Consider the following 27,163-nt stretch of genomic DNA (forward strand, 5'->3'; position numbering starts at 1 on the left):
ATGGGCCACACAAAGTCCCTCAGGCTCAAGTGGGTCCACAGTCCTGGGTCATCTAGACTTAAGGAACTAAACTCAGCAGCAGCTGTTTCTTGCACCTCCACCACACTCTTCTCTGATCTACGCTTTTCTTCAGGAACGTGCATGGTTACATCCATTTGGGATGGAGATATGGATGCTGCAGTAGCTGCCAGGTCACCTGCACTCTGACTAACTGGAAGATCAGGCATCTCCTCACCACTCACATCCTCACTGGGGCTGGAAGGCTCACCGTGAACATTTGCTTCTATTTTCAGAGTGGTAGCTGTGTTAGTCTGTATCAGCCAAAATAACGAGGAGTCATTGTGGCACCTTAGAGACTAACACATTTGTTTGGGCATAAGCTTTTGTGGGTGAGAACCCACTTAAAATCATAGAATATCAGGGTTGGAAGGGACCTCAGGAGGTCATTTAGTCCAACCCCCTGCTCAAAGCAGGACCAGTCTCCAACTAAATCATCCCAGCCAGGGCTTTGTCAAGCCTGACCTTAAAAATTTCAAAGGAAGGAGATTCCACCACCTCCCTAGGTAACCCATCCAGTGCTTCACTACCCTCCTAGTGAAAAAGTTTTTTTCCTAATATCCAACCTAAACCTCCCTCACTGCAACTTGAGACCATTGCTCGTTGTTCTGTCATCTGCTACCACTGAGAACAGTCTAGGTCCATCCTCTTTGGATCCCCCTTTCAGGTAGTTGAAAGCAGCTATCAAATCCCCCCTCATTCTTCTCTTCCGCAGACTAAACAATCCCAGTTCCCTCAGCCTCTCCTCAGAAGTCATGTGTTCCAGTCCCCTAATCATTTTTGTTGCCCTCCGCTGGACTCTTTCCAATTTTTCCACATCCTTCTTGTAGTGTGGGGCCCAAAACTGGACACAGTACTCCAGATGAGGCCTCACCAGTGTCCAATAGAGGGGAACGATCACGTCCCTCGATCTGCTGGCAATGCCCCTACTTATACAGCCCAAAATGCGATTGGCCTTCTTGGCAACAAGGGCACACTGTTGACTCATATGCAGCTTCTCGTCCACTGTCACCCCTAGGTCCTTTTCTGTAGAACTGCTGCCGAGCCATTCGGTCCCTAGTCTGTAGCTGTGCATTGGATTCTTCCATCCTAAGTGCAGGACTCTGCACTTATCCTTGTTGAACCTCCTCAGATTTCTTTTGGCCCAATCCTCTAATTTGTCTAGGGCCCTCTGTATCCTATCCCTACCCTCCAGCATATCTACCTCTCCTCCCAGTTTAGTGTCATCCGCAATCCACGCCATCCTCCAGATCATTAATGCAGTGGGTTCTGATGAAATGGTTTGTAACCCACAAAAGCTTATGCCCAAATAAATTTGTTAGTCTCTAAGGTGCCACAAGGACTCCTCGTTATTTGTGTTTATGTATCTCAGGAGAGCTCCTTCCTCTTATCTAGAAAAGCTTCCTTTGCTTTCTTTCTTTTTCTGAATGCTGCCCCAGAGGGGCGTTTTCTTCTTTCTCTCTTGACTGCTGTTCTGTGCCAGCTATAGTGGCTTTCAACACTCAGTTGAAGAGGACAAATAAGCAGGCTGGTAGCAGGGCCTGAGTGAGGGAAGATATCAGCATCTTAAGGGCCTAACTGGCTCCTACTACTTCAGCTGACTGCCTATTCTTCTCAAGTGGGTTCAGGGGAGCAGCAGGAAACATGAAGCTCCCTGAAAAGCTGGTGTTAATCAGTCCAGGCTCCTGGGGGTGCTAGAGAGGTGCATAAGAGGCACTGATCGGCGAGGCTGCCGGTGGGTGGGAGGCACTGGGAGCGGGGTGGGGGAGCTGGTGGGGGCTGCTGACGTGTTACTGTGGCTCTTTGGCAGTGAACACTGGTAAATTCTGGCTCCTTCTCAGGCTCAGGTTGGCCACCCCTGCTGTACTGGCAGGAAGAGACAAGCTGCTTCCAGCCATGGGGGGCGGGAGAGAAGAGATAAGCTCTGCAAAGACACAGGCCAGGTCATCCCTCCTCCTGGCTGCCGTCCTCCCTCCCCCTCCCCCCCGCCCCCCCCCATGGCTGGAAGCAGCTCCCGTCCCTTCCCTTCTGCACAGTGCTGAAAGGCTGCTGCTGGCCACATTCCGGTGTGAACCCTGGAAGAAATTTGGGCAGAGGGGGCATGTGACCCTGCATGCCCGTCCCCATGTGTTGCCTCAGGAAGACATGGCGCCAGGTATCAGGAGAGCCAGGTCCATCCCAGGGATCTAGCCAGGAATGGAGGACGCAGGGTGCCTGGCAAGGAGGGTCAGGTAGGTTGGTCACCCACCTTGTGGGAGAAAGGTGTACGAGAGTACCTGTGTCACCTCTCCCTGTGTGAACCGTAAAGCCTTAAAGATAAGAAGGTAAATAAAAAGAATCCAACTACGCAGTATTCTTTTTAACAGGGGCTCAGTCAACTTGATGTTAATTTGAATGTTTGTTCTGTATAGAATGATTGCGGTTCAACTTGCTTGAATATGAGTAATTTTACCAGGTGTCCCATATTCAGCATAGGGAAATATGGTCACGCTACCTAAGAGCACACCTGATAGTGTCTGTGGGATTTCTGCAGGGAAGAGGATGTGGTTGGAGCTGAGCCCCTGTTATATTACCCTCTGCCCCTCCTCTTCCCCCCTCCCCAGTGGTGCAAGTAGAAATCATTTCTTGCCAGTACCGCACTCATGGGAGGGACACAAGGGGGGGGACAAGTGACCTCCACACATGACCCTCCTTGTGACTCCTCCCCAGCCTGGGGCCCCGCCTCCTGCAAAGTGAGGGGAAATCTGTTCTCACTCTGAAAGATGGTGTTTGGAGTCACATGGGCAAGTTACATGTCCATCACCCTCACCCATATTCTAGTTAGAAAGTTCACAGGAAAAGTCCATTAAGTGTAGACAGGCGATTTCCAGGGTCCATTGTGAGCTAAGTGTTCCTTAATGGGCCATTCAGCTTGACTTGTCCCTTCGTGTGCTGGCTAAATAACTTGTGGGCATTACCACAGGAGCAAACATAGCTAATATACATAACTTCAGATACCAAGATGATACATGCATAGAAATAGCATAATCATAAGTACCAGCTATTTCAAATACATGACTATTCCCAAAAGAGATTCTGAAAAAATCACACCACGTACATAAAACCCTATGTGCCAGCACCATGCCCTACTAGAGTTTTGTTATCTGTTATGTAACAACAGAAATGGAGCCAGTGACATGACTCTGTTTAGCCTAAAAGGGCAAGGTTAATTTTAGCTGTTCAGGTGTGACAGCTTTTAGTCAGTGAGGGCATACTGGCTGGCACACATTCAGGTTAATGGGCTTTAGTGTTCCTTTGCAGTTAAGTTTTTAATGTTCATAAACCTAGTATGTGTTGAGGTGGTTTAAAGCATAACACAGTTTTTTAGGTTTGCAAATCTGTGAACCTTTGCCTCTTTGAGATTTTATTATTGTTTATTTATTTATTTTGCTGGTCATAATGTGGGAGGGTATCCTCTCTGCCCTCTGCTCATGAGCTTATGTATGTGTCTTGTATCACTCTTCTGAACACCAGTTGGAAGGAATTTTTTTTCAGTAAGTGTGGACTGATTCTTTTCTCTTAGAAGGCATGTAATTTTTTCAGGTACACACAGATTAACACAGAAATCAATTAATTAAGTTGAACTATATTTCCAGTACAGTGGTGAAATGGGTATTTGTATGTACAAACATCAACATGCTTAACTACTCACTTTCCCCCGAAATATGTAGTATTTCAGTCTGTTTATATGGAATATGGGAGTTAGGTGAGGAGCCATTTCAACATATGTAGGACTTATTAAAAGACAAATTTTAAGTAGAACTGTATCCTAAACTGCATTATGATATTGTACCCAAACATTGCATTTCAATGGGAGATTCAACTTCCTTTATAGGAACAGAACAGACTCCTGAAACTCTTACCAGTCCACAAATGTGGTCCATAGACATGCAAATAGTCCCATTGTCTTCAATGGGATTGATCGAATGATTAAGGGTTTACAGGATTAGATTCCAAGTTTGTAAATTGTTCTGGATGAAACTGACAATGCCTGAGCTGTCAGATCAGAAGGAGCTTCATTCTACGAAAGGTGGGCAGATGTGTGATACGTCTTAGCTCCGTTGTTAAGATGAGGAACATATTTCCAGCAAAGTTCTTGGCAGATTCCTGAGGCAGCTGGTTTAAGGCATTATAATCGTCACTTATAGTTCTCTCACCCACAAAGCTGGAAAATGAGGCATTTGTTTTCTTTGTGTTGCTGCTCCAGTTCCAGTTGTTAAAATGCATGTTAGACTAGTTTGGCTGCAAAGAAGAATTCTGTGTACATTGGGGACAACATCTGATTCCTATCAGGCTGCAGAACTGGGCTGACATCAGAATCCAAACATCCTCTGGTCAATGCAAGCAGAGGCATTCCTCTAATGATTTGGACTTGATGTGATGCAGTATGGATGTCATGGATAATTCAGACCAATGGGGAGAAACAGAATACAAACTGTTTAAACACCTTCCATCCCCTCCCCCACCCCTCCCCTCTTGAGGACTCCTGACCAACTTAATAGCACAATATATATGCTAACAAACTTAAACAAAGCCTTTGTTTAAGTTTGTTTGCATATGTATTGTGCTGTTAAAGCCAGATAAAGAATGTATGTCCTCCCTAGCCTCGTGCTGCTCTTTTAAGGAGCAGAGCACAGCGCCCCCCACCCCCGTCCGGAGGGACTAGCCCCAAGTCTTTCCAGTACCCTGTACCCGCTAAAAATCTCTTGCTGGTACTGTGTACTGTAGGGTACCACCCTACTTGCACTACTGCCCCCTCCCAAAAAAAAGAGTTTTATGTGGGGCCTAGAAACTATCTGGAATTTGATTGGGAGGAAATGGCTATTAGAGTACCATTTTTGAGAAAATTCTGCCTTAGGAAAATATAACTTGTGTCTCAATTTTGATTTGGCAAGACAAATCTGGCAACCCAACACCCTGATAAAATACTCATCCCTGATGAAGTAGTCATTTGTATTCTCTTTCACATGGTCATTGTCAAAAGAAGAGATAAAAGTAACGGTAATGGTTTTACAAATCTCAGTTTCCATCCTTATTCACTGAAGAAATTACAAGGGCCTGGGGTGGAATACAATAAACTTTCTTCAGCTTCAAGATGGGTCCTATTCAAAATCAGTCATGAATTTATTTGAACTCTTGGCCTCTCTTCAGAGGGCCAGGGTTGGGCACCTCTTCCTTACTCCACCAAACCCCAAAATGCTCTTAATCTGTTTTCCCCTTTTCTATCCCACATGTCTTCTCTGATCAGGGCAGTAAATTTGTTTACCTTCTCCTTCTTTGACGTAAAAAATGGTATTTAAGTCAAAATTGGCATATCTTCCTTAAAAATTGTTTTGTGGTTAAAGCACAGGTCTGGGACTCAGGAACTCGGTATGATTCCTGTGTCTTTTGCCAACTTTCTGTGTGACCTTGGGCATGTCATTTAGTGTCTCGATGCCTCAGTTCCCCATCTATAAAATGGGGACAAGAAAGCTTCCATTCTCCCACCCTTTCTCCATCTCTTCTATTTAGATGCTGAATCCTCTGGAGCAGTGATGGTCTCCAGAATGTGTTTGTATGGTGCCTAGCACAGTGGGGCCCTGATCTGGGGTAGGGCATGTAGGTGCCTCCATAGTACAGTTAATAAATAATATTCTTTAAATCTGGAGACAAGGAGCGTATATGCCAAAAATGCTTTGAGCAGGGGATTGGACTAGACTAGATGACCTTCTGAGGTCTCTTCCAACCTTAATACTGTATGATTCTATGAAAAAGTAAGATGATTCCTTTGCTCAAGTGACCTTAATAGCTTGTAATACTGTATAAAGGGAAGCTAGTGAGGGTAGCTTTTTCTTCTGATCCATCTGTTTTGTGTATATGCTGGGGATGGAGAATCCCAGTGGGAGAGCACCCACTTGTAGCTTCGCCTCTTGAGGTGCAAAGGCCAGCTCTCCTACCACTAGTGGAGGGGCTGTCAGTGCTGCAATATGTCTCTGCACATCATGAACCTATCAGGAGATTTCTGTACTCTTTTGTGTTAAAGGCAAAGCGTTGCCACAAAGCATAGCACTAATAATTAAAGAGAAACCCAGGAAAAAACCTGCATAACTCTAACGATGCCAGTGCTGACTTTCTCCCCTTCAGGGGCCCCACTTCCCCTTCCCCACCAAAGATGGCAATAGCTGGAGCTCTGCATATGTGTTGCCAACAAGAAATATTTTATTTTTGTTGTTGTAGCATGTTCAATCTTTCTTTCTGATGACTGTTCTAATAGTCTAACCAGGGGTGGGCAAACTGCGGCCTGTGGGCCACATCCGGCTTGCCAGCCACTTTAATCCGGCCCTTGAGCTCCCGCTGGGGAGCGAGGTCTGGGGCTTGCCCCGCTCATGCGCTCCAGCTGGGGAGCAGGGTCAAGGCCCAGTTTGCGTGGCTCCCGGAAGCAGTGGCATGTCCCCCCTCCGGCTCCTATGTGTAAGGGCAGCCAGGGAGCTCTGCCCCGCATGCTGCCCCCGCCCCAAGTGCCGCTCGCTGCAGAGGGGGCAGCACACAGCAGAGCTGTCTGGCTGTGCCTCCGCATAGGAGCTGGAGGGGGGACATGCTGCTGCTTCCGGGAGCTGCTTGAGGTAAGCGCTGCCCTGAGCCTGCACCCCTGAGCGTGCCCCCCACCCCCATGCCCCAACCCTGATTCCCCCTCCCACCCTCCAAAACCCTCGGTCCCAGCCCGCACCCCCAGCTGAAGCCCTCACCCTGCACCCCATCCTCCCTGCCCCAGCCCACAGCCCTCTCCCGTACCCTGAATGTCTCATTTCTGGCCTCACCCCAGAATCCTAGAATATCAGTGTTGGAAGGGACCGCAGGAGGTCATCTAGTCCAACCCCCTGCCCAAAGCAGGACCAATCCCCAATTTTTGCCCCAGATCCCTAAATGGCCCCCTTAAGGATTGAACTCACAACCCTGGGTTTAGCAGGCCAATGCTCAAACCACTGAGCTATCCCTCCCTCCTAAAATAGAATAAGAATATGGATTACTTCAGAATTACTTTTTTCTATTAATTCTTAAGTTTACTACAAGGAAAGGAAACCCCTTGAACAAAGCAAAAAACAGTCTTAAGTAGAGATGTACAGATAACATGGAAATTACTGAGAGAATTTCCAGAAGCGGGGTGACCTGCCGGAGAACTTAAGAGCAGATAGCTGGATAACTGCACTGCTTATTAACCTGAAACCTCCTAGGTGTGTTTGCGGCTGGGTGTTCTGGATTGGGCTTGAGTGGTTTTTGAGGGGAGAGCGGGAGGTACTGGGAGGATTAAGTGTTTTAAAATGTTTAACTCTAACCCCCCCCCCCCCCCCCCCCCCCGACTTCAGATGAAGAAAGTAGAGCCTGATTCACCACCAAATGGTTCAGGTACCAAGAATGTGAAATACATTGCACTGTCTGCCAAAAACCAAGCTGCTAATTGAGGGTATCCCTGGGATTCTCCACAGGTGAAGAAATGCCAGAGGGTTACTGTTTTAAGGCCAGCTACTGAAATGGGCAGCCATGTTCACTCTCGTGCCCAGTTCAGGCTGGACAGAGACTGAAATACAAAGTATGAAAGGTCTGTTTGAGGAATCCCATTGCTCCAAGTCCATCCCAATAACCCGACCAAGCCCGTCACAATGCCCCCTGCAGCCCGTAGCTGGATTTGAAGGACACCAGTTCAGTGGGGTTGTTGCTATTTAGATTTTCACAGAGTACGTACATCAATAAAAGCTTGCCCGGCCTCTGAAGAGCCTGCACCCCCACCCAGAGTTCTCACCCCCTCGTGCACCCCAACCCCATTTTGTGAGCACTCACCATACAGTTTCTGTACCCAGATGTGGCCCTTGGGCCAAAAAGTTTGCCCACCCCTGGTCTAATCTACTTTTGTTGCAGTTTTAGTAGTGTAGAAATTTGTTAGCTGCTAAATGTGAAGTTGTTTTGTATGACGCTTTTTGTTGATGGGAACATTCTGTGCAAGTCTGAGAAAAGTAGTAAAAAAAATTTCTTTTTTGAGTGGTGGAGGAAAGGAGAGAAGGAACAAGGAAACAGAACAATTTCTATGCTCAGAAATTTTGTATTTGCACTGTGTGTGTCTGCAAATTCTGCCCAGCTTGCTGGAAAGGTGTTTTTGAAGCTACTTCCTCCATACACACAATACTTGCTGTGTATAGTACTAGGGCTTCAGATCTTGTTATAATTTGGAACGTGCTGGTCTTTATTTTGCTCTTTCTTCTTTTCACTATTATTTATTATTTATCTGTATTATCATAGTGCCTGGGAGCCCTGGTCCTGGCCTAGGACCCCATTATCCCAGGCAGTCCCTGCCCCAAAGAGTTTACTATCGAAGTATATGACAAGAGACAACAGATAGAGAAGACAGACTGGAGAGGTACAAGGAAACAATGAGACTGTATTAATCAGGATGATAGGCAGTAGTCTCACACCAGCAGCCTGACTGTTGTCTAGTTTTTTGTAGGTATTTCAGTCTGTCATTGTTGAAGTCTTTTTAAATAAAATTATAGCCTGTCACTGTGGGGCCCTTCAATGCATAATCCTTGCATCTGAAAATCAGCTTGACTGTATTGGCCTCTGGGAGCTATCCCAGATTGCTCCATTGTGACTGCTCTGGACAGCACTTTGAACTCCAATGCACTAGCGAGGTACACAGGAAAAGCCCCAGGAACTTTTGAATTTCATTTCCTGTTTGAGCGTGGCGAACTCAGCAGCACAGGTGACCATGCAGTTCCCCCCAGAATCGCAAACAAGCTCCAGCATGGACCGAAAGGGAGACACTGGGATCTGATTGCTGTATGGGGAGAAGCATCTGTGCAGGCTGAACTCTGATCAAAAAGAAGAAATGCTAATATATATGCCAAAATCGCACAGGGCATGATGGACAGAGGCTACAACAGGGAAACACAGCAGTGCCGTGTGAAAGTCAAGGAGCTCAAGCAAGCCTACCAAAAGACAAAGGAGGCAAACAGTTACACCGGGTCAGACCCCATACATGCCACTTCTCTGATCAGCTGCATGGCATTCTAGGGGGGAACACTACCACTATCCCACCACTGTCCGTGGACACCTGCTGGGGGGAGTCTCACACAACGGGGATGAGGAAGAGGAGAGGAGAATGCGCAGCAGGCAAGCGGTGAATCCGTTCTCCTTGGCAGCCAGGATGTTTTCATCACCCTGGAGCCAATAACCTCCCAAGGCGGGATCCCCGACCCTGAAGCCGGAGAAGGCACCTCTGGTGAGTGCACATTTGTAACTACAATACAGGGTTTAAAACCAATTGTGTTTAATGTTTGATTTGCCCTGAAGAATTGGGATGCTCTCCTGGAGGTACTCTGAAAGCCTTTGCAGAAGGTTTCTGGGGACGGCTGCCTTATTTCATCCTCCACGGTAGGACACTTTACCACGCCAAGCCAGTAGCAAGTATTTTGGAATCATTGCAGCACAAAGCATGGCAGCGAATGGTCCTGGGTTTTGGTCGCATTCAAGCAACATTCGGTCTATATCTTTCTGTGTTAGCCTCAGTAGAGTGATATCATTCACGGTCACCTGGTTGAAATAAGGGAATTTTTGTAAGGGAACAGTAAAAGGACCCCTTCCATGCTGGGCTGTTTGCGCTTGGCTAAAACAGATCATCCCAGAGAATAGCCACGTGGCGGGGGGGAGGGGTGAAGGGATCACCTTGGAGAATAGCCACACGGTGGGGTGGGGGTAGGTGTGTGCTGCACATCCACCCGAAAACCGCAGCCCTTCCTTTGAAATGTGAAACCCAACCCATTGCTTGCTCTGGGAAAGAAGGGCGCTGCAGTTTGAAAACATTCCCACAGGTTATGAAGGCGTAAGAAGCCAACCCCACATACCAAAAGGCCTACCATGGCTGACTGGAAACCAAATTCTTTTGCCCAGCTGTGTGTAATGTGTCACCATAACGGCAGGCGCTCAATATAAAAGGCAAAATGCGACCTTGTACCTGAAGCACATGTGCTGTCTGCTGTGAATTGTTTGATTCACTGTGAAAGAGTCTCCCTTTTGGTCTCAGAAATATATCATCTTAAATTTTACTCTCCCTTTTTATCTCCCCCCAGGTGCAAATGTTTCTACGCTCCCCCTATCATCTCCTTCCCAGAGGTTATCGCAGATTAGAAGGCAAAAAAACCACACTCGCGATGACATGTTGAGGCTAATTGGGGAGCAAACGGACATGATGAAGCGTTTGTTGGAGCTGCAGGAAAGCCAACAAGAGCACAGACACCTGCTGCATCCACTGTATAACCGCATGCATTCCTCCCCAAGTTTCATATCCGCCTCACCCAGATGCCCTAGAACGCTGGGGGGAAGGCTCTGGACACCCAGCCACTCCACTCCAGAGGATGGCCCAAGCAACAGAAGGCTGTCATTCAAACAGTTTGATTTGTAGTGTGGCTACAATAAACAATGTGGCCTTGTCTTTCCCTCCTCTCCCACCCCCCGGGCTACGTTGTCTGTTATGTCATTTTTTTTTTTAATTAATAAAGAAAGAATGCATGGTTTCAAAACAATAGTTACTTTATTTCGAAGGGGGAAGGGTGGTTGGCTTACAGGGAATTAAAATCAACAAAGGGGGTGGGTTTGCATCAAGGAGAAACACACACAACTGTCACACCGAAGCCTGGCTAGTCGTGAAGCTGGTTCTCAAAGCCTCTCTGATGCGCAGCGCGCCTTGCTGTGTTCTTCTAATCGTCCTGGTGTCTGCCTGCTCAAAATCGGACGACAGGCTATTTGCCTCAACCTCCCACCTGCCATCAACGTCTCCTCCTTACTCTCACAGATATTATGGAGCACACAGCAAGCAGCAATAACAGTGGGAATGTTGGTTTCGTTGAGGTCTGACCTAGTCAGCAAACAGCGCCAGTGAGCTTTTAAACATCCAAAGGCACATTCTACCACCATTCTGCACTTGCTCAGCCTATAGTTGAACTGCTCCTTACTACTGTCCAGGCTGCCTGTGGAAGGCTTCATGAGCCATGGGAGCAAGGGGTAGGCTGGGTCCCCAAGGATAAGTATAGGCATTTCAATATGCCCAACGGTAATTTTCTGGTCTGGGAAGTAAGTCCCTTCTTGCAGCTGTTCAAACAGCCCAGAGTTCCTAAATATGTGAGTGTCATGCACCTTTCTTGGCCATCCCACGCTGATGTCTGAAACTGAAGATTTCCTGGACAGACGTCAGGATATGCTTCTACAGGCACAAGGTTCTGAAGATTCAGAGCATGCTGCGCAGCGGGGACAGGAGGACGGTGAAGAAATTTGGCAACATGTGACCTCCAGAAAAAGAAGGGGAAACGTCCATGTACCAGCAACGCAGATACAGGTAGGTAACCGTTTTCATGTTCTCTCCACAGGTACCATTGCGGGGAGTGGCCCAGATGATACGTCTGGGGGAAGGGAGCAGAAGGAGACTTCACCAGTTGAAAGGCATGAGAGGCACTGTCTTAAGGTTGGGGGTTCCACGACCACCACTCCCAAGAGAAGGAGGCAGGTGGTGGTGATCGGGGACTCTCTCCTCAGGGGGACTGAGTCATCTATCTGCCGCCCTGACCGGGAAAACAGAGAAGTCTGCTACTTGCCAGGGGCTAAGATTCACGATGTGACGGAGAGTCTGCTGAGACTCATCAAGCCCTTGGACCGCTACCCCTTCCTGCTTTTCCACGTGGGCACCAATGATACTGCCAAGAATGACCTTGAGCGAATCACTGCAGAGTACGTGGCTCTGGGAAGGAGGATAAAGGAGTATGAGGCGCAAGTGGTGTTCTCATCCATCCTCCCCGTGGAAGGAAAAGGCCAGGGTAGGGATCGTTGAATCGTGGAAGTCAATGAATGGCTACGCAGGTAGTGTCAGAGAGAAGACTTTGGATTCTTCGACCATGGGATGGTGTTCGAAGAAGGAGGAGTGCTAGGCAGAGATGGGCTCCACTTAACGAAGAGAGGGAAGAGCATCTTCGCGAGCAGGCTGGCTAACCTAGTGAGGAGGGCTTTAAACTAGGTTCACCGGGGGAAGGAGACCAAAGCCCTGAGGTAACTAGGGAAGCAGGATACTGGGAGGAAGCATGAGCAGGAGCGTGTGAGAGGGGAGGGCTCCTGCCTCATACTGAGAACGAGGGGCGATCAGCGGGTTATCTCAAGTGCCTATATACAAATGCACAAAGCCTGGGAAACAAGCAGGGAGAACTGGAGGTCCTCGCAAAGTCAGGGAATTATGATATGATTGGAATAAGAGAGACTTGGTGGGATAACTCTCATGACTGGAGTACTGTCATGGATGGGTATAAACTGTTCAGGAAGGACAGGCAGGGCAGAAAAGGTGGGGGAGTTGCACTGTATGTAAGGGAGCAGTATGACTGCTCAGAGCTCAAGTAAGAAACTGCAGAAAAACTTGAGTGTCTCTGGATTAAGTTTAGAAGCGTGAGCAACAAGGGTGATGTTGTGGTGGGAGTCTGCTATAGACCACCGGACCAGGGGGATGAAGTGGACGAGGCTTTCTTCCGGCAACTTGCAGAAGCTACTAGATCGCAGGCCCTGGTTCTCATGGGCAACTTCAGTCATCCTGATATCTGCTGGGAGAGCAATACAACGGTGCACAGACAATCCAGGAAGTTTTTGGAAAGTGTAGGGGACAATTTCCTGGTGCAAGTGCTGGAGGAACCAACAAGGGGCAGAGCTCTTCTTGACCTGCTGCTCACAAACCGGGAAGAATTAGTAGGGGAAGCAAAAGTGGATGGGAACCTGGGAGGCAGTGACCATGAGATGGTCGAGTTCAGGATCCTGACACAAGGAAGAAAGGAAAGCAGCAGAATACAGACCCTGGACTTCAGAAAAGCAGACTTTGACTCCCTCAGGGAACTGATGGGCAAGATCCCCTGGGAGAATAACATGAGAGGGAAAGGAGTCCAGGAGAGCTGGCTGTATTTTCAAGAATCCTTATTGAGGTTACAGGGACAAACCATCCCAATATGTAGAAAGAATAGTAAATATAGCAGGCGACCAGCTTGGCTTAACAGTGAAATACTTGCTGATCTTAAACACAAAAAAAAGGCTTACAAGAAGTGGAAAATTGGACAAATGACCAGGGATGAGTATAAAAATATTACTTGGGCATGCAGGAGTGAAATCAGGAAGGCCAAATCAGTCCTGGAGTTGCAGCTAGCAAGAGATGTTAAGGGTAACAAGAAGGGTTTCTTCAGGTATGTTAGCAACAAGAAGAAAGTCAAGGAAAGTGTGGGCCCCTTACTGAATGAGGGAGGCAACCTAGTGACAGAGGATGTGGAAAAAGCTAATGTACTCAATGCTTTTTTTGCCTCTGTCTTCACGAACAAGGTCAGCTCCCAGACTACTGCACTGGGCAGCACAGCATGGGGAGGAGGTGACCAGCCCTCTGTGAAGGAAGAAGTGGTTCGGGACTATTTAGAAAAACTGGACGTGCACAAGTCCATGGGGCCGGATGCGTTGCATCCGAGAGTGCTAAAGGAATTGGCGGCTGTGATTGCAGAGCCATTGGCCATTATCTTTGAAAACTCATGGCGATTGGGGGAAGTCCCGGAAGACTGGAAAAAGGCTACTGTAGTGCCCATCTTTAAAAAAGGGAAGAAGGAGGATCGTGGGAACTACAGGCCGGTCAGCCTCACCTCAGTCCCTGGAAAAATCATGGAGCATGTCCTCAAGGACTCAATTCTGAAGCACTTAGAGGAGAGGAAAGTGATCAGGAACAGTCAGCATGGATTCACCGAGGGCAAGTCATGCCTGACTAATCTAATTGCCTTCTATGATGAGATAACGGGTTCTGTGGATGAAGGGAAAGCAGTGGACGTGTTATTCCTCGACTTTAGCAAAGCTTTTGACACGGTCTCCCACAGTATTCTTGTCAGCAAGTTAAAGAAGTATGGGCTGGATGGATGCACTGCAAGATGGGTAGAAAGTTGGCTAGATTGTCGAGCTCAACGGGTAGTGATCAATGGCTCCATGTCTAGTTGGCAGCCGGTATCTAGCGGAGTGCCCCAAGGGTCGGTCCTCGGGCTGGTTTTGTTCAATATGTTCATTAATGATCTGGAGGATGGTGTGGATTGCACCCTCAGCAAGTTTGCGGATGACACTAAACTGGGAGGAGTGGTAGATACGCTGGAGGGTAGGGATAGAATACAGAGGGACCTAGACAAATGAGAGGATTGGGCCAAAAGAAATCTGATGAGGTTCAACAAGGACAAGTGCAAAGTCCTGCACTTAGGATGGAAGAATCCAATGCACCGCTACAGAGTAGGGACCGAATGGCTAGGCAGCAGTTCTGCAGAGAACGACCTAGGGGTGACAGTGGACGAGAAGCTGGATATGAGTCAACAGTGTGCCCTTGTTGCCAAGAAGGCCAATGGCATTTTGGGGTGTATAAGTAGGGGCATTGCCAGCAGATCGAGGGACGTGATCGTTCCCCTCTATTGGACACTGGTGAGGCCTCATCTGGAGTACTGTGTCCAGTTTTGGGCCCCACACTACAAGAAGGATGTGGAGAAATTGGAGAGAGTCCAGCGAAGGGCAACAAAAATGATTAGGGGTCTAGAACACATGACTTATGAGGAGAGGCTGAGGGAACTGGGATTGTTTAGTCTACGGAAGAGAAGAATGAGGGGGGATTTGATAGCTGCTTTTAACTACCTGAAAGGTGGATCCAAAGAGGATGGATCTAGACTGTTCTCAGTGATAGCAGATGACAGGACAAGGAGTAATGGTCTCAAGTTGCAGTGGGGGAGATTTAGGTTGGATATTAGGAAAAACTTTTTCACTAGGAGGGTGGTGAAACACTGGAATGCGTTACCTAGAGAGGTGGTGGAATCCCCTTCCTTAGAAGTTTTTAAGGTCAGGCTTGACAAAGCCCTGGCTGGGATGATTTAGTTGGGATTGGTCCTGCTCTGGGCAGGGGGTTGGACTGGATGGCCTCCAGAGGTCCCTTCCAACTCTGTTATTCTATGATTCTATGTCGGTGAAATGTCCCTTGTGATCCACCAGTGCTTGCAGCACCATTGAGAAGTACCCCTTGCAGTTCACGTACTGGTTGGCAAGATGGTCCGGTGCTAAGATGGGGATATTCGTTCTATCGCCCCACCATAGTTAGGGAACCCCATTGTAAGAAAGCCATCTGGTATGACCTGCACATTTCCCAGAGTCCCTACCCTTGATAGCAGCAACTCAGCGATTGCGTTGGCTACTTGGATCACAGCAGCCCCTGCAGTAGACTTGCCCGCTCCAAAATGATTCCCGACTGACTGGTAACAGTCAGGCGTTGCAAGCTTCCACAGGGCTATCGCCACTCGCCTCTCAACTGTCAGGGCAGCTCTCATCTTGGTATTTCTCCTCTTCAGGGTGGGGGAAAGCAACTCACAGAGTTCCAGGAAAGTGGCCTTATGCATGCAAAAGTTTCGCAGCCACTGTGAATCGTCCCATACCCGCAACACTATGTGGTCCCACCAGCCTGTGCTTGTTCTCCTGGCCCAGAATTGACGTTCCACTGGATCAACCAGCCCCACTGCCGCCATGATGTCTCAATTGCCACAGCCCATGCTTTCAGGAATATCTGTGTCCATGTCCTCCTCAAAATCGTCTTCATGCTGGCGTCTCTTAGCCTGGTTCTGCATATACTCCAGAATAATGCGTGAGGTGTTTACAATGCTCACAACAGCAGCGGTAACAGTGAGCTGAGTGGGCTCCATGCTTGCCATGGTATGGCATCTGCATGGGGTAACCCAGGAAAAAAGGCGCAAAACGATTGTCTGCCGTTGCTTTCACAGGGGGGAGGGGCAACTGATGACATGTACCCGAAATCATCTGCGACAATGTTTTTGCCCCACCAGGCATTGGGAGCTTAACCCAGAATTCCAATGAGCAGCAGAGACTGCGGGAACTGTAGCTACCCACAGTGCGCCGCTCTGTAAGTCGATGCTAGTGACCGTAGTGAGGACGCACTCCGCTGACTTAACGCGCTTAGTGGGGACATACGCAATCGACTGTATAAAATCGATTTCTAAAAATTGATTTCTATAAAATCGACCTAATTTCGTAGTGTAGACATACCCTAAAATAAAAGGGCCTTACTGCCTGAGCTCAAGGAAGCAACAGGGTCAGGAGGTTTTGTTCTATCCTTGGGCCTCTCATGGACTCGCTGTGTGGCTGTGGGTGGGCAAGCCACTTCATCTCTCTGTGCTGCTGTTTTCTCAACTGTATAATTCTGACCTGCCTTGCAGAGGGACGTGTGGGAGTCCGTGAATGGTTGTCTGCCATCAGTCATTGGACAAAATAACTGATAACTCTTGCAGCCCTTCCATTTCTGGTGGAGGAGAGTCCTTTCCCAGAAGTGTGCCTCCATTTTGGATTATTGCAACATCCAAACCCGGAAAGTCTGTTTTTTGAGTTAATGCTTTTTTTAAAAGTAAAAATAAAGCTAAATATAAAGCTACTAGAACTTTTTCCAGAAGAGAAAGGTGAGCCTGTGAGGGGACATACAGGGACTGGTGCACTTTTCCAGACTCCAATTGAACGCTTACGAAGATTCTGAAAGTTTGGTTAATTAGTTTTAATTTTCTGTTGTGTTCTAGCTCTTTTGGGCTCCAACTGGGACTGGAGCTTCCAAAATATCATGCAAGACTTATTGTGGGGGTACGTATGTCCTGACTGGGGGTCTGAAGTGCCAGAGATCTCATGACAGAGCCCTGGATGAACAGCCATATGTTTTGGGTGCTTTTCCAGCCTTCGAAATTATGTCCACTAGTAGTTTTATAATTGTAATAATAATGTTTACTTAAAAGCTCCTTCATGTAGCTTTGTAAATTTACACAGTATTTTACAAACACATACACGCACGTTCTCTGCCCTGGAAAATTTGCAATATTAGAGAGATAAGGCAAATAAAAGGGGAATAAGCAATGACTTCCCTATATGGCAAGCTGGGGTGTAAAGCTACAGCGCACTAGCTTGTCATAAGAATGGCCATGGTGGGTCAGACCAAAGGTCCATCTAGCCCAGTATCTTGTCTTCCAACAGTGGCCAATGCCAGTTGGCCCAGAGGGAATGAACAGAACAGTTAATCATCAAGTGATCCATCCCCTTTCATTCATTCCCAGCTTCTGACAAACAGAGGCTAGGGATGCCATCCCTGCCCATCATGGTTAATAGCCATTGGTGGACCTATCCTCCATGAACTTTATAGTTTTGGCCTTCACAGCATCCTCTGGCAATAAGTTCCACAGGTTGACTGTGCGTTGTGTGAAAAAATACTTCCTTTTGTTCTTTTTAAACCTGCTGCCTATTAATTTCATTTGGTGACACCTAGTTCTTGGGTTATGAGAAGGGGTAAATAACACTTCCTTATTTACTTTAGAATCATAGAATATTAGGGTTGGAAGAGACCTCAGGAGGTCATCTGTTTGAATCCCCTGCTTAAAGCAGGACCAAGACCAACTAAATCTTCCCAGTCAAGGCTCTGTCAAGCCGGTCCTTAAAAACCTCTAAAGATGGAGATTCCACCACCTCCCTAGGTAACCCATTCCAGTGCTTCACCACCCTCCTAGTGAAATAGTGTTTCCTAATATCCAACCTACACCTCCCCCACTGCAACTTGAGACTATTACTCCTCGTTCTGTCATCTGCTACCACTGAGAACAGTCTAGATCCATCTTCTTTGGAACCCCCTTTCAGGTAGTTGAAAGCAGCTATCAAATCCCCCCTCATTCTTCTCTTCCGCAGATTAAACAATCCCAGTTCCCTCAGCCTCTCCTCATAAGTCATGTGCTCCAGCCCCCTAATCATTTTTGTTGCCCTCCGTTGGACTCTTTCCAATTTTTCCACATCCTTCTTGTAGTGTGGGGCCCAAAACTGGACAGAGTACTCCAGATGAGGCCTCACCAATGTTGAATAGAGGGGAATGAACACGTCTCTCGATCTGCTGGCAATGCCCCTACGTATACATCCCAAAATGCCGTTAGCCTTCTTGGCAACAAGGGCACACTGTTGACGCTCATCCAGCTTCTCATCCACTGTAACCCCTAGGTCCTTTTCTGTAGAACTGCTGCCTAGCCATTCGGTCCCCAGTCTGTAGCAGTGCATGGGATTCTTCCGTCCTAAGTGCAGGACTCTGCACTTGTCCTTGTTGAACCTCATCAGATTCTTTTGGCCCAATCCTCTAATTTGTCTAGGTCCCTCTTTATCCTATCCCTACCCTCCAGCGTATCTACCACTCCTCCCAGTTTAGTGTCATCTGCAAACTTGCTGAGGGTGCAATCCACACCATCCTCCAGATCATTAATGAACATATTGAACAAAACTGGCCCTAGGACCGACCCTTGGGGCACTCCGCTAGATACCGGCTGCCAACTAGACATGGAGCCATTGATCACTACCCGTTGAGCCCAACGATCTAGCCAGCTTTCTGTCCACCTTATAGTCCATTCATCCATTGGTATTCTTTCTGCAATTCGTAATGGTTTGTTCCTGCGCCCTCAATAAGGTTCTTTAAAATACAGCCAGCTCTCCTTGCTCCATCATAGAATTTCAGGATTGGAAGGTCATCTCATCCAACCCCCTGCTCAAAGCCGGACCAATCTTCAGTTTTGCCCCTGATCCCTAAATGGCCCCCTCGAGGATTGAACTCTCAACCCTGGGTTTAGCAGGCCAATCTCAAACTACAGTGCTATCCCTCCCCCGAGCTATCCCTCCCTCATATTCGCTTCCCAGAGGATCCTGCCCATCAGTTCCCTGAGGGAGTCAAAGCCTGCTTTTCTGAAGTCCAGGGTCTGTATTTTGCTGCTCTCCTTTCTTCCTTTTGTGAGGATCCTGAACTCAACCATCTCATGGTCACTGCTGTCTAGGTTGCCACCAACTTGTACTTCCTCTACCAATTCTTCCCTGTTTGTAAGCAGCAGGTGAAGAGGAGCACGGCCCCTAGTCGCTTGCTCCAGCACTTGTACCAGAAAGTTGTTCCCAATGCTCTCCAAAAACTTCCTGGATTGTCTGTGCATTGCCGTCTGAAGAAAGCCTCGTGTACCTCATCCTTCTGATCCGGTGGTCTATAGCAGACGCCCACCATGACATCACCCTTGTTGCTCTCGCCTCTAAACTTAACCCAAAGACTCTCAACAGGCTTTTCTCCTGTTTCAAACTGGAGCTCTGAGCAATCATAGCGCGCTGTTACATACAGTGCAACTCCTCCACCTTTCCTCCTGAACAGTTTATACCCATCCATGACATTGCTCCAGTCATGTGAACTGCCCCACCAAGTTTCTGTTATTCCAATCTTGTCATAGTTCCTCGATTGTGCCAGGACTTCCAATTCTTCCTGCTTGTTTCCCAGGCTTCTTACATTCGTATACATGCACATAAGATAGCTAGCCGATTGCCCTGCTTTCTCAGTATGAATCAGGAGGCTTCCTGTCTTGTACTTTCTTCACACGAGTCATGATTTTATAACCCTCTATCATATCCCCCCTTAGTTGTCTCTTTTCCAAGCTGAAAAGTGTGAGTCTTATTAATCTCTCCTCTTATGGCAACTGTTCCATACCCCTAGTAATTTTTGTTGCCATTTTCTGAACCTTTTCCAATTCCAATATATCTTTTTTGAGATGGGGCGACCACATCTGCACACAGTATTCAAAATGTGGGCATACCATATATTTATATAGCAGCAGTATGATATTTTCTGTCTCATTATCTATCCCTTTCTTAATGATTCCCAACATTCTGTTCACTTTTTTGACTGCTGCTGCACATTGAGTGGATGTTTTCAGAGAACTATCCACAATGACTCCAAGATCTTTCTTGAGTGGTAACAGCTAATTTAGACCTCATCATTTTATATGTGTAGTTGGGATTATGTTTTCCAATGTGCATTACTTTGCATTTATCAATATGGAATTTCATCTGCCATTTTGTTGGCTAGTCACCCTGTGCACCAAATAGCCATATAGGAAAGCCTGGAGTTAGTTTTTGTAGAGACTAAGTTTGAGATGGCACAGAGCCATCCAAGACAGGACAAAAAGAGAGAGTTTGGGGCTACAAGGGTTCTTGTATCCTCCATATAAGGGTAGCGATTGGAAGAGTGGGAGCAGCTGAAGTCTCAGAATGCTGAGTAACATCAGTAGATAAGGAAAGAAGAGAGTTTGGTGAAGCATTAAACATGATGTGGAAAGAATGAGCTCTCCCAATTCTCCGTTCACCTACTAACCAAAGTCCCAGAAACCAGGAGAGAACAGAAAAGGAGAAATGTGATCAGCAGACAGATCAAAAGATTAGGGGATAGAGAAGTGACCCTTGGATTTAGCTTGGCCGTCCCTTGTGCTCTTGATTAGGATGGCTGTGGTGGGGTGGAAAGGGTGGAAGTCAGACTGGAGAGGGTAATCCCAGCAGAAAGAATAGAAAGGATACTCCAGGATTTTGAAGATGGAAGGGAAGAGAGCATTACCACTCCAAATGGGAGAAACGAAAAATCCCACCACTCCACTTAATGAAAAGTTTGTTGAAATCCATTTCAGAAATGTTTTATCGCATTCCAGGTCCACTTGGGAGGCCTCAACTACTTGTGTTTTGCTGTCACATTTGTAACTACAACAAATACTTCCCGTCAACAGTGCTTCAGGGAACGTGCAATTACTCTGCAGGTGACAGAACAATATGGAGAGAAACTCTTATCCCCAACTAGAACAAATAGTTCCCTTTTGTTTAAAAAAAAAAAAAAAAAAAAAAGGGAGGGGGGAATGAGGTGCTCACTGCTGAATCTGTCCTGAAAGGCAGTCCCTAAAGAGTTCCCTGTATGTAATTATAATAAACTGATTGAAGTTACAGTTTAAACAGTGTTCTCAGTGCTGTTGATTACATTACAATGTGCTTGAGAGAACTGACAAGTCTGAGAACATTTTCCTCTGTTCTTCCTTTGAAGCAGCTTTTAGTACATTCTGGCCAGTTACATAGTACAGCCTGCTTTTGGGGTTTTCGAAAACCAAGCTCCTCTCATCATGCTGATTAGTGTTTAAAAAGGAAAATTGGACCCAGGATAAATGGAAGGCTGGAAATGTCACAGTTATTCTTCTCTTAAGTGCCCTGCTGGATTTAGAGTCCTCTGCTCCTTTTTGTATTGTAATCTTTAGAGTATGATTTTCTCAGAGGTCCTTAAACTCTGTTCTGAAAGAACATGTCTACACAGTATTTAAAAAAAAAAAGACACATGCTAGTGAGTCTCGGAGCCAAGGTCAACTGACTTTGGTTTGCAGGCCTGACACTGTGGGGTTAAAAATACTGTATAGATGTTCAGGCTTGGGCTGGAACCGGGCTCTGAAACCCGGTGGGGAGGGAGAGTCTCTGGGCACGTCTACACTGCAATTAGACACCCATGGCTGGACCATGCCAGCTCACTGGGCTCGGGCTAAGAGGCTGCTTAATTGCGGAGTAGATATTCAGGCTTGGCTGCAGCCTGAGCTCTGAGACCCTCCCACCTTGAAGGGTCCTAGAGCCCAGGCTCCAGCAACGCGTAAGCGTCTACACTGTCATTTTCAGAGTGAGCCCAGCCAGCTCAGTTGAAGTTCAGAGTCGAACATCTGAAGGCGATCTGTAACCCAATCCTTGGTCTTTTGAATTACTTCTGTGTAACGTTTTATAAAGTTAATTATAAATCTTTATTGAAGAGAATTATTTTTATCCAGCAACTAATTTTCCCACCCATTTGCTTTAGGATCTGGTGGAAAATACAGTTGGTAAACAATACAGGGACCTGTATCTTTAAAAAGCAAAGAGTGTAATTTTACTTTTTTCTAAAACAGTTTGTGTGGGAGTAGATGAAAAGCAGAATAATCTCGTTAGGTAGGAGCAGACTTTTAGAGGCTGGCTTTAAAGTGACGTATAAAAGGAAGGAACACTGAGCCCTTTTTGATTTATGTAAAAAGCCCTGAAAGGCTATGTGTGGTGTCCTTGAAATTCTTTTTAAGAAGCCATGCAATTCCAGGGCACAGACTGAGTAGATATTCAGAATTACAGACTGCACTCAAAACTGTCCATAGCCTTTTTACTTTTTATAATATCATACAGTACAACACCAGAGGTACGAACTGACTGGTCAACCACACACCTCATTTGGAACCGGAAGTACACAGTCAGGCAGGGGAAACACACACACACACACACACACACACACACACACAAAAAGCGAATACTGTACAGAACAGTACTGTGTTAAACGTAAACTACCAGGAAAAAAAAAAGTGTGGGAGGAGTTAAAACAAAACAAAAGAACAACCCTAAAGTTTGGTCAGAGTTACAAACATTTCAGAGTTGCGAACAACGTTCATTCCCGAGGTGTCCGTAACTCTGAGGTTCTGCTGTACAACATCAGTATAATCCAGAGATACAGTTCATTTGATCTTGCTGTCCAAGTCCTGTGCTTTTCTTCGTCCAGGCTTCCAGCTGTACTGATTTTACTAAGAACTTTCTTTTCCAGAGAGGTGATAGCAGTACAGAAAGTGACTTGTCTAGTGTGTTTATTCATCATTCCTTGGGCAGAAAATTCCTCTGAGTCAGTGTCAGTGGGTGCACCTGACTGCATAGTGGTGTGGGAGGCCCTGGGTTTGATTACCACTGACAGTATTACTTGTATGGAGCATGGTTGGCATCTCCACATTCAGGATCCTGCGGATTTTATGTAGTTGCTTTGTATTGCACAATGGAAGAAAATGTAAACCCTTATGATGATTGAGTAAGCAAGAATTCCAGTTTGTTCTTGCATCAGCTTCCTGCTCAGGCTCCATCCCATAAAAGATTCTCCCCATTCCTCCATTTTTTTTTTTGCTAGTTTTTTTTAATCTTGGAAATAGCTAAATCAGGTCTTCATTTTCCTGGATTTTTAGGAGGAATCTACAGAGGACTGACATGCGCTTTCTCAGCACTCAGGGAAGTGGGGGAGCAGGGGCACTGAATCTTTTGCAATGAAAGCTTTTCTCCCAAGTGTTTAGCAAGAGTTTGTGTTAAACAGACATTAAGAAGAAAAAACCCAAACAAAAAACAACCTAAAAATCTGTAGCCGCATTTCCTGTCTTGTGATGTCATTCTGCTGGTTCTCCAGTCCTCCAGCAAAAACAGGGAGGTCTAGACCTGATGTTTCTCATGTGAAAAACTGGGATTTTTAAAAAGAATGTTTCACACCTTCCTTTTATTGAAGATAAAAAGTGTAAAAGGGAACAATCCTACAATTAAAAATATAAGCCTAGCTTCAGAATTTCTCCCCTCCTTTAAGATATGCAGGCAGGTCTCTATCTTCCCTATCTATTACACCTTGGTTCCAGAAGGGTAAAAGTTCTCCACACATCTTGAAGGTCTTTTGGTCACTATTGCTTTCCCATCCACTGCCCCTGTAGCTCTTAGGATCTAGCCACATCTGGAATAGTGGAAGTAGCAGATTAGTCTGTTTCTGCAGACTGTGCGAATCCATAGATTGCCATGGCAGCAAATATGCTAAGTGGAGGTTGTGACCTTAAGCTCCCTGAATTCACACCCTAGACTTTATTGTAGTAATATTTGCGCAAAATATGTCTTGTGAGGTATCATTTAAAAACTAACAACACACTGTTTGTTAAAATTCTTGTGTAATGTATGTATGAATAGTGTATTGAGTTATGAACACAAGCTGAAATTATGACTAAAATGTATTTGCAAGACAAGTCTGAGGAGGGGTAAACCTGTTTTTCAAAGACACAGGACAAGCAGATGCCTCTAGCCAGGTGTCTTCAAAGTTGATTGGCCATCACCTGTTAAGTGGCCATTCTTTTGCAAAGAAGGGGGCAGGAAGAGATTGATTTGCATTTTAGCAAACAACAACATGGAACCTCTCACCCAAGACTCCAAGGCTCCTTTCTCACAGCTGGAATGAACTTTATCCCAGGGTAACCCTCAGGAAAATACATTTCATCTCTCTCTTTCTCCTAAGAAAAGGAATCAACCCTTTGATTCTTGGGGGAGATTCTAATCTGGGAATTTAGTTAGCTATATTGGAATGTGTGGTAAGGTTTTACCTTGAACCAAGTCTAGCTTGTTAAGTTTTAGCTACTAGGAAACGTTTTATCTTTATTTTTCTTGCAACCATTTCTGACTTTAATGCCTTATACCTGTACTCACTTGAAACCTATTTCTTTGTAGTTAAAGAAACTTGTTTTATTTTTAATCTAAACAAATTCAGTGTTGTTTAAACCAAACTGTTTGCTACTTTAACTGGAGTTACCAAACCTTTGAACATTGACCCTTTACAGACCTTTAATATCTAAACTTCCCAGGAGAGAGCTGGATGGTGCAGAACACACACTTTTTGGGAAAACTGAGGACTTGGAGTGTATTGGTTGGTGTCACCCTGCAGGGTGTCACCCTGTAACTAAGACTGGTGGAAGCCAGAGTGGGGCTGGAGTGTTGCTGACAGGCTGCTGGGGTCAGAGTTGTTGGACCAGGGCTGCAGCTACATACAGACACTCGGAGTGACCTGCGTTCTGGCAGGCTGTTTGTGAGTGGCCCAAGTTGGGAGCTACAATAGCAAAGCATTGTGCGGCACGCAGGTTTGCAGTGCAGGTGGTGACACAATCTCTCACTGATCAGGAATGTACCCCAGAATGTTACAGAGGGCAGCATAGATTAATAGACCTGCCACAAGGCCTTTTCTCAACCTCTTTGGAGAGCTGGAGTATCAATTTGACCTTAATTCTGAAACCTGGCTTTCTCCGTAGCATTACAGAATCAGTAAACCAGCAGATTCATCTACTTGATGGTGAACTACACTGTGGGGATTTCTCATTTCTCCTACCCCCTTCCTAGGCAAATGAAGTTGACCCTGTGAATGCTGTTGACCATGCTGACCTCTTACATCCCTGACTGGCCAATCCATGGAGTATAGGAGCACATCTTTCTCTTGTGGCCAGAGAATTAGGATGGTGTGTGTCAAAGGAAAAAGTGGTGTAATGTCATTAGGAAGAATTGAAGCAGGTGGACAGTGGTACAAGAGGGAGCAAATAGTATACTCATTTGTCTAATGCTTTTTTAATAGGGTCACCCTGCTCCATATAAAACAGTTTCAGCCCGAGCAGGAACACCATCCACTATATTGCGACTTCCAGCCAGCGTTTTTCAGGATGTTTTCCAGAAGTACCCTGAAACTCTTGTCAGAGTGGTACAGGTAAGACTGATATGTAGTTTGTTTTTATTAAATGTAGTATCCATCTTTTCTTTAAAAGGGTTTTCCCTATCTGGCCAGCTAGTCCATCCTTCTGCTGGTGCAGAATTGTTCTCCCTAGCATATTCTCAGGGTTTTGTCCAATATTTAAGTGTCCCAAGTGAGGGGGCTGCCACCACATATCTAAGGAGATTATCGCACCGTCTGATTGATCTTTACATTAGGCGGAGATGAGGGAAATATTTCCTAAATGTGTCTCGGCTTAATTTAATCACATTATACCCTCCCTTGGACCAACGTACCGAAGTTTCCTTTCCCCTTGAGACCAGATTCTGGCTTCAGAAATATGGAGCTCCTGTTACTGTCCGTGGGGGCTGCCTCTGCCCATCAAAGAGCAGAATTTGGCCCTAGATATTTACTGATCAGACATCTGCAAACTCTGAACTGCTGTAGCAGTGGGTACTTGAAATAAGTTCTAATCTTCGCTCTTGAATAATGCTAACCTTGAATAACCTCGAATAATGCTACCACTTAGCTAATCTGTGTTATTGTGACACCTTTATTGGATTCTTAAGAATGATATGAGTAACTTTCCCCTGGAAAGAATGCCTTGAAATATGTGCTGGGCAAAGAACGGCAGAGGCAAATCTAATGGCAATTCGACATTGGTGAGGCCTCATCTGGACTGCTGTGTCCAGTTTTGGGCCCCACACTACAAGAAGAATGTGGAAAAATTGGAAAGCGTCCAGCGGAGGGCAACAAAAATGATTAGGGGACTGGAACACATGACTTCTGAGGAGAGGCTGAGGGAACTGGGATTGTTTAGTCTGCGGAAGAGAAGAATGAGGGGGGATTTGATAGCTGCTTTCAACAACCTGAAAGGGGGTTCCAAAGAGGATGGATCTAGATTGTTCTCAGTGGTAGCAGATGACAGAACGAGGAGTAATGGTCTCAAGTTGCAGTGAGGGAGGTTTAGGTGGGATATTAGGAAAAACTTTTTCACTAAGAGGATGGTGAAACGCTGGAATACGTTACCCTGGGAGGTGGTGGAATCTCCTTCCTTAGATATTTTTAAGGTCAGGTTTGACAAAGCCCTGGCTGGGATGATTTAGTTGGGGATTGGTCGTGCTTTGAGCAGGGGGTTGGACTAGATGACCTCCTGAGGTCCCTTCCAACCCTGATATTCTATGAAGACAGCTTATTGGTGCCCCTCTGTAAGTTTCCAGTGTCTCTAGTTCAAGACATAGTCTCTTTCCTTGGGACTGGTCATAAGTCATTCCCTCGCCAACCCCCAATACTCTGACCTTTTTAAAAAATGGGGGCTTAGAATCTGAGCATCTGGGTGCTCAGCACTTCTGAAAATCAGTTTGCTCTTTTCATTGGTATAGACATAGATCAGCCTCTTGGTGTAATAAGCAACCTTATCCATATGCCAGACAAGATGTTGGGAGATAGGGAGAGGTGGGGAAGGAAAGAGGAGTCTAGTTAAAGAGGAGAGTGACAAAGGGAAGATGCCAAATGAGAACTGGTTGCGTGTAGATTTTGGATCATATGCTCTTATGAAGGGTGTTTGTGACATCAAGATGTCATGATCAATATTATAAATATCATCATTACTTGTTGATTGTCAGCAGTGTATAGGCCCTTTATAGTTCTTGCAAGAGCCTCCAAAATTGGGACTCCAGACCCAACTTGTCCCTTGAGATTGTAATTTTATTAAAACAAAACAAAAACACCCCCTCCCCCCAAAACCAACCCAAGGCTCTGTGGCCCAGGGATTAGAGCACTGTTTTCTTAAATTAGGATGTTGAGTTCCAATCTTTCCAGGATCTTGGGAAAGTTGTCTTTCATGGA

General features: G+C 46.2%; 1 protein-coding gene across 7 annotated transcripts in view; it reads left to right on the forward strand.

Annotated features, from left to right (window-relative positions):
* Positions 1-27,163, forward strand: part of PNPLA7 (patatin like phospholipase domain containing 7) — a 398,841-nt gene that overhangs the window by 60,346 nt on the left and 311,332 nt on the right. For all 7 annotated transcript variants that reach the window (XM_043530657.1, XM_043530661.1, XM_043530656.1 and 4 more), the window contains one exon: positions 25,184-25,312. In XM_043530657.1, coding sequence (XP_043386592.1) covers positions 25,184-25,312 — 129 coding nt within the window. The remainder of the gene's footprint in view (positions 1-25,183; positions 25,313-27,163) is intronic.

The sequence above is a fragment of the Chelonia mydas genome, chromosome 16 (assembly GCF_015237465.2).
Source record: "Chelonia mydas isolate rCheMyd1 chromosome 16, rCheMyd1.pri.v2, whole genome shotgun sequence".
NCBI classification, from domain to species: domain Eukaryota; kingdom Metazoa; phylum Chordata; order Testudines; family Cheloniidae; genus Chelonia; species Chelonia mydas.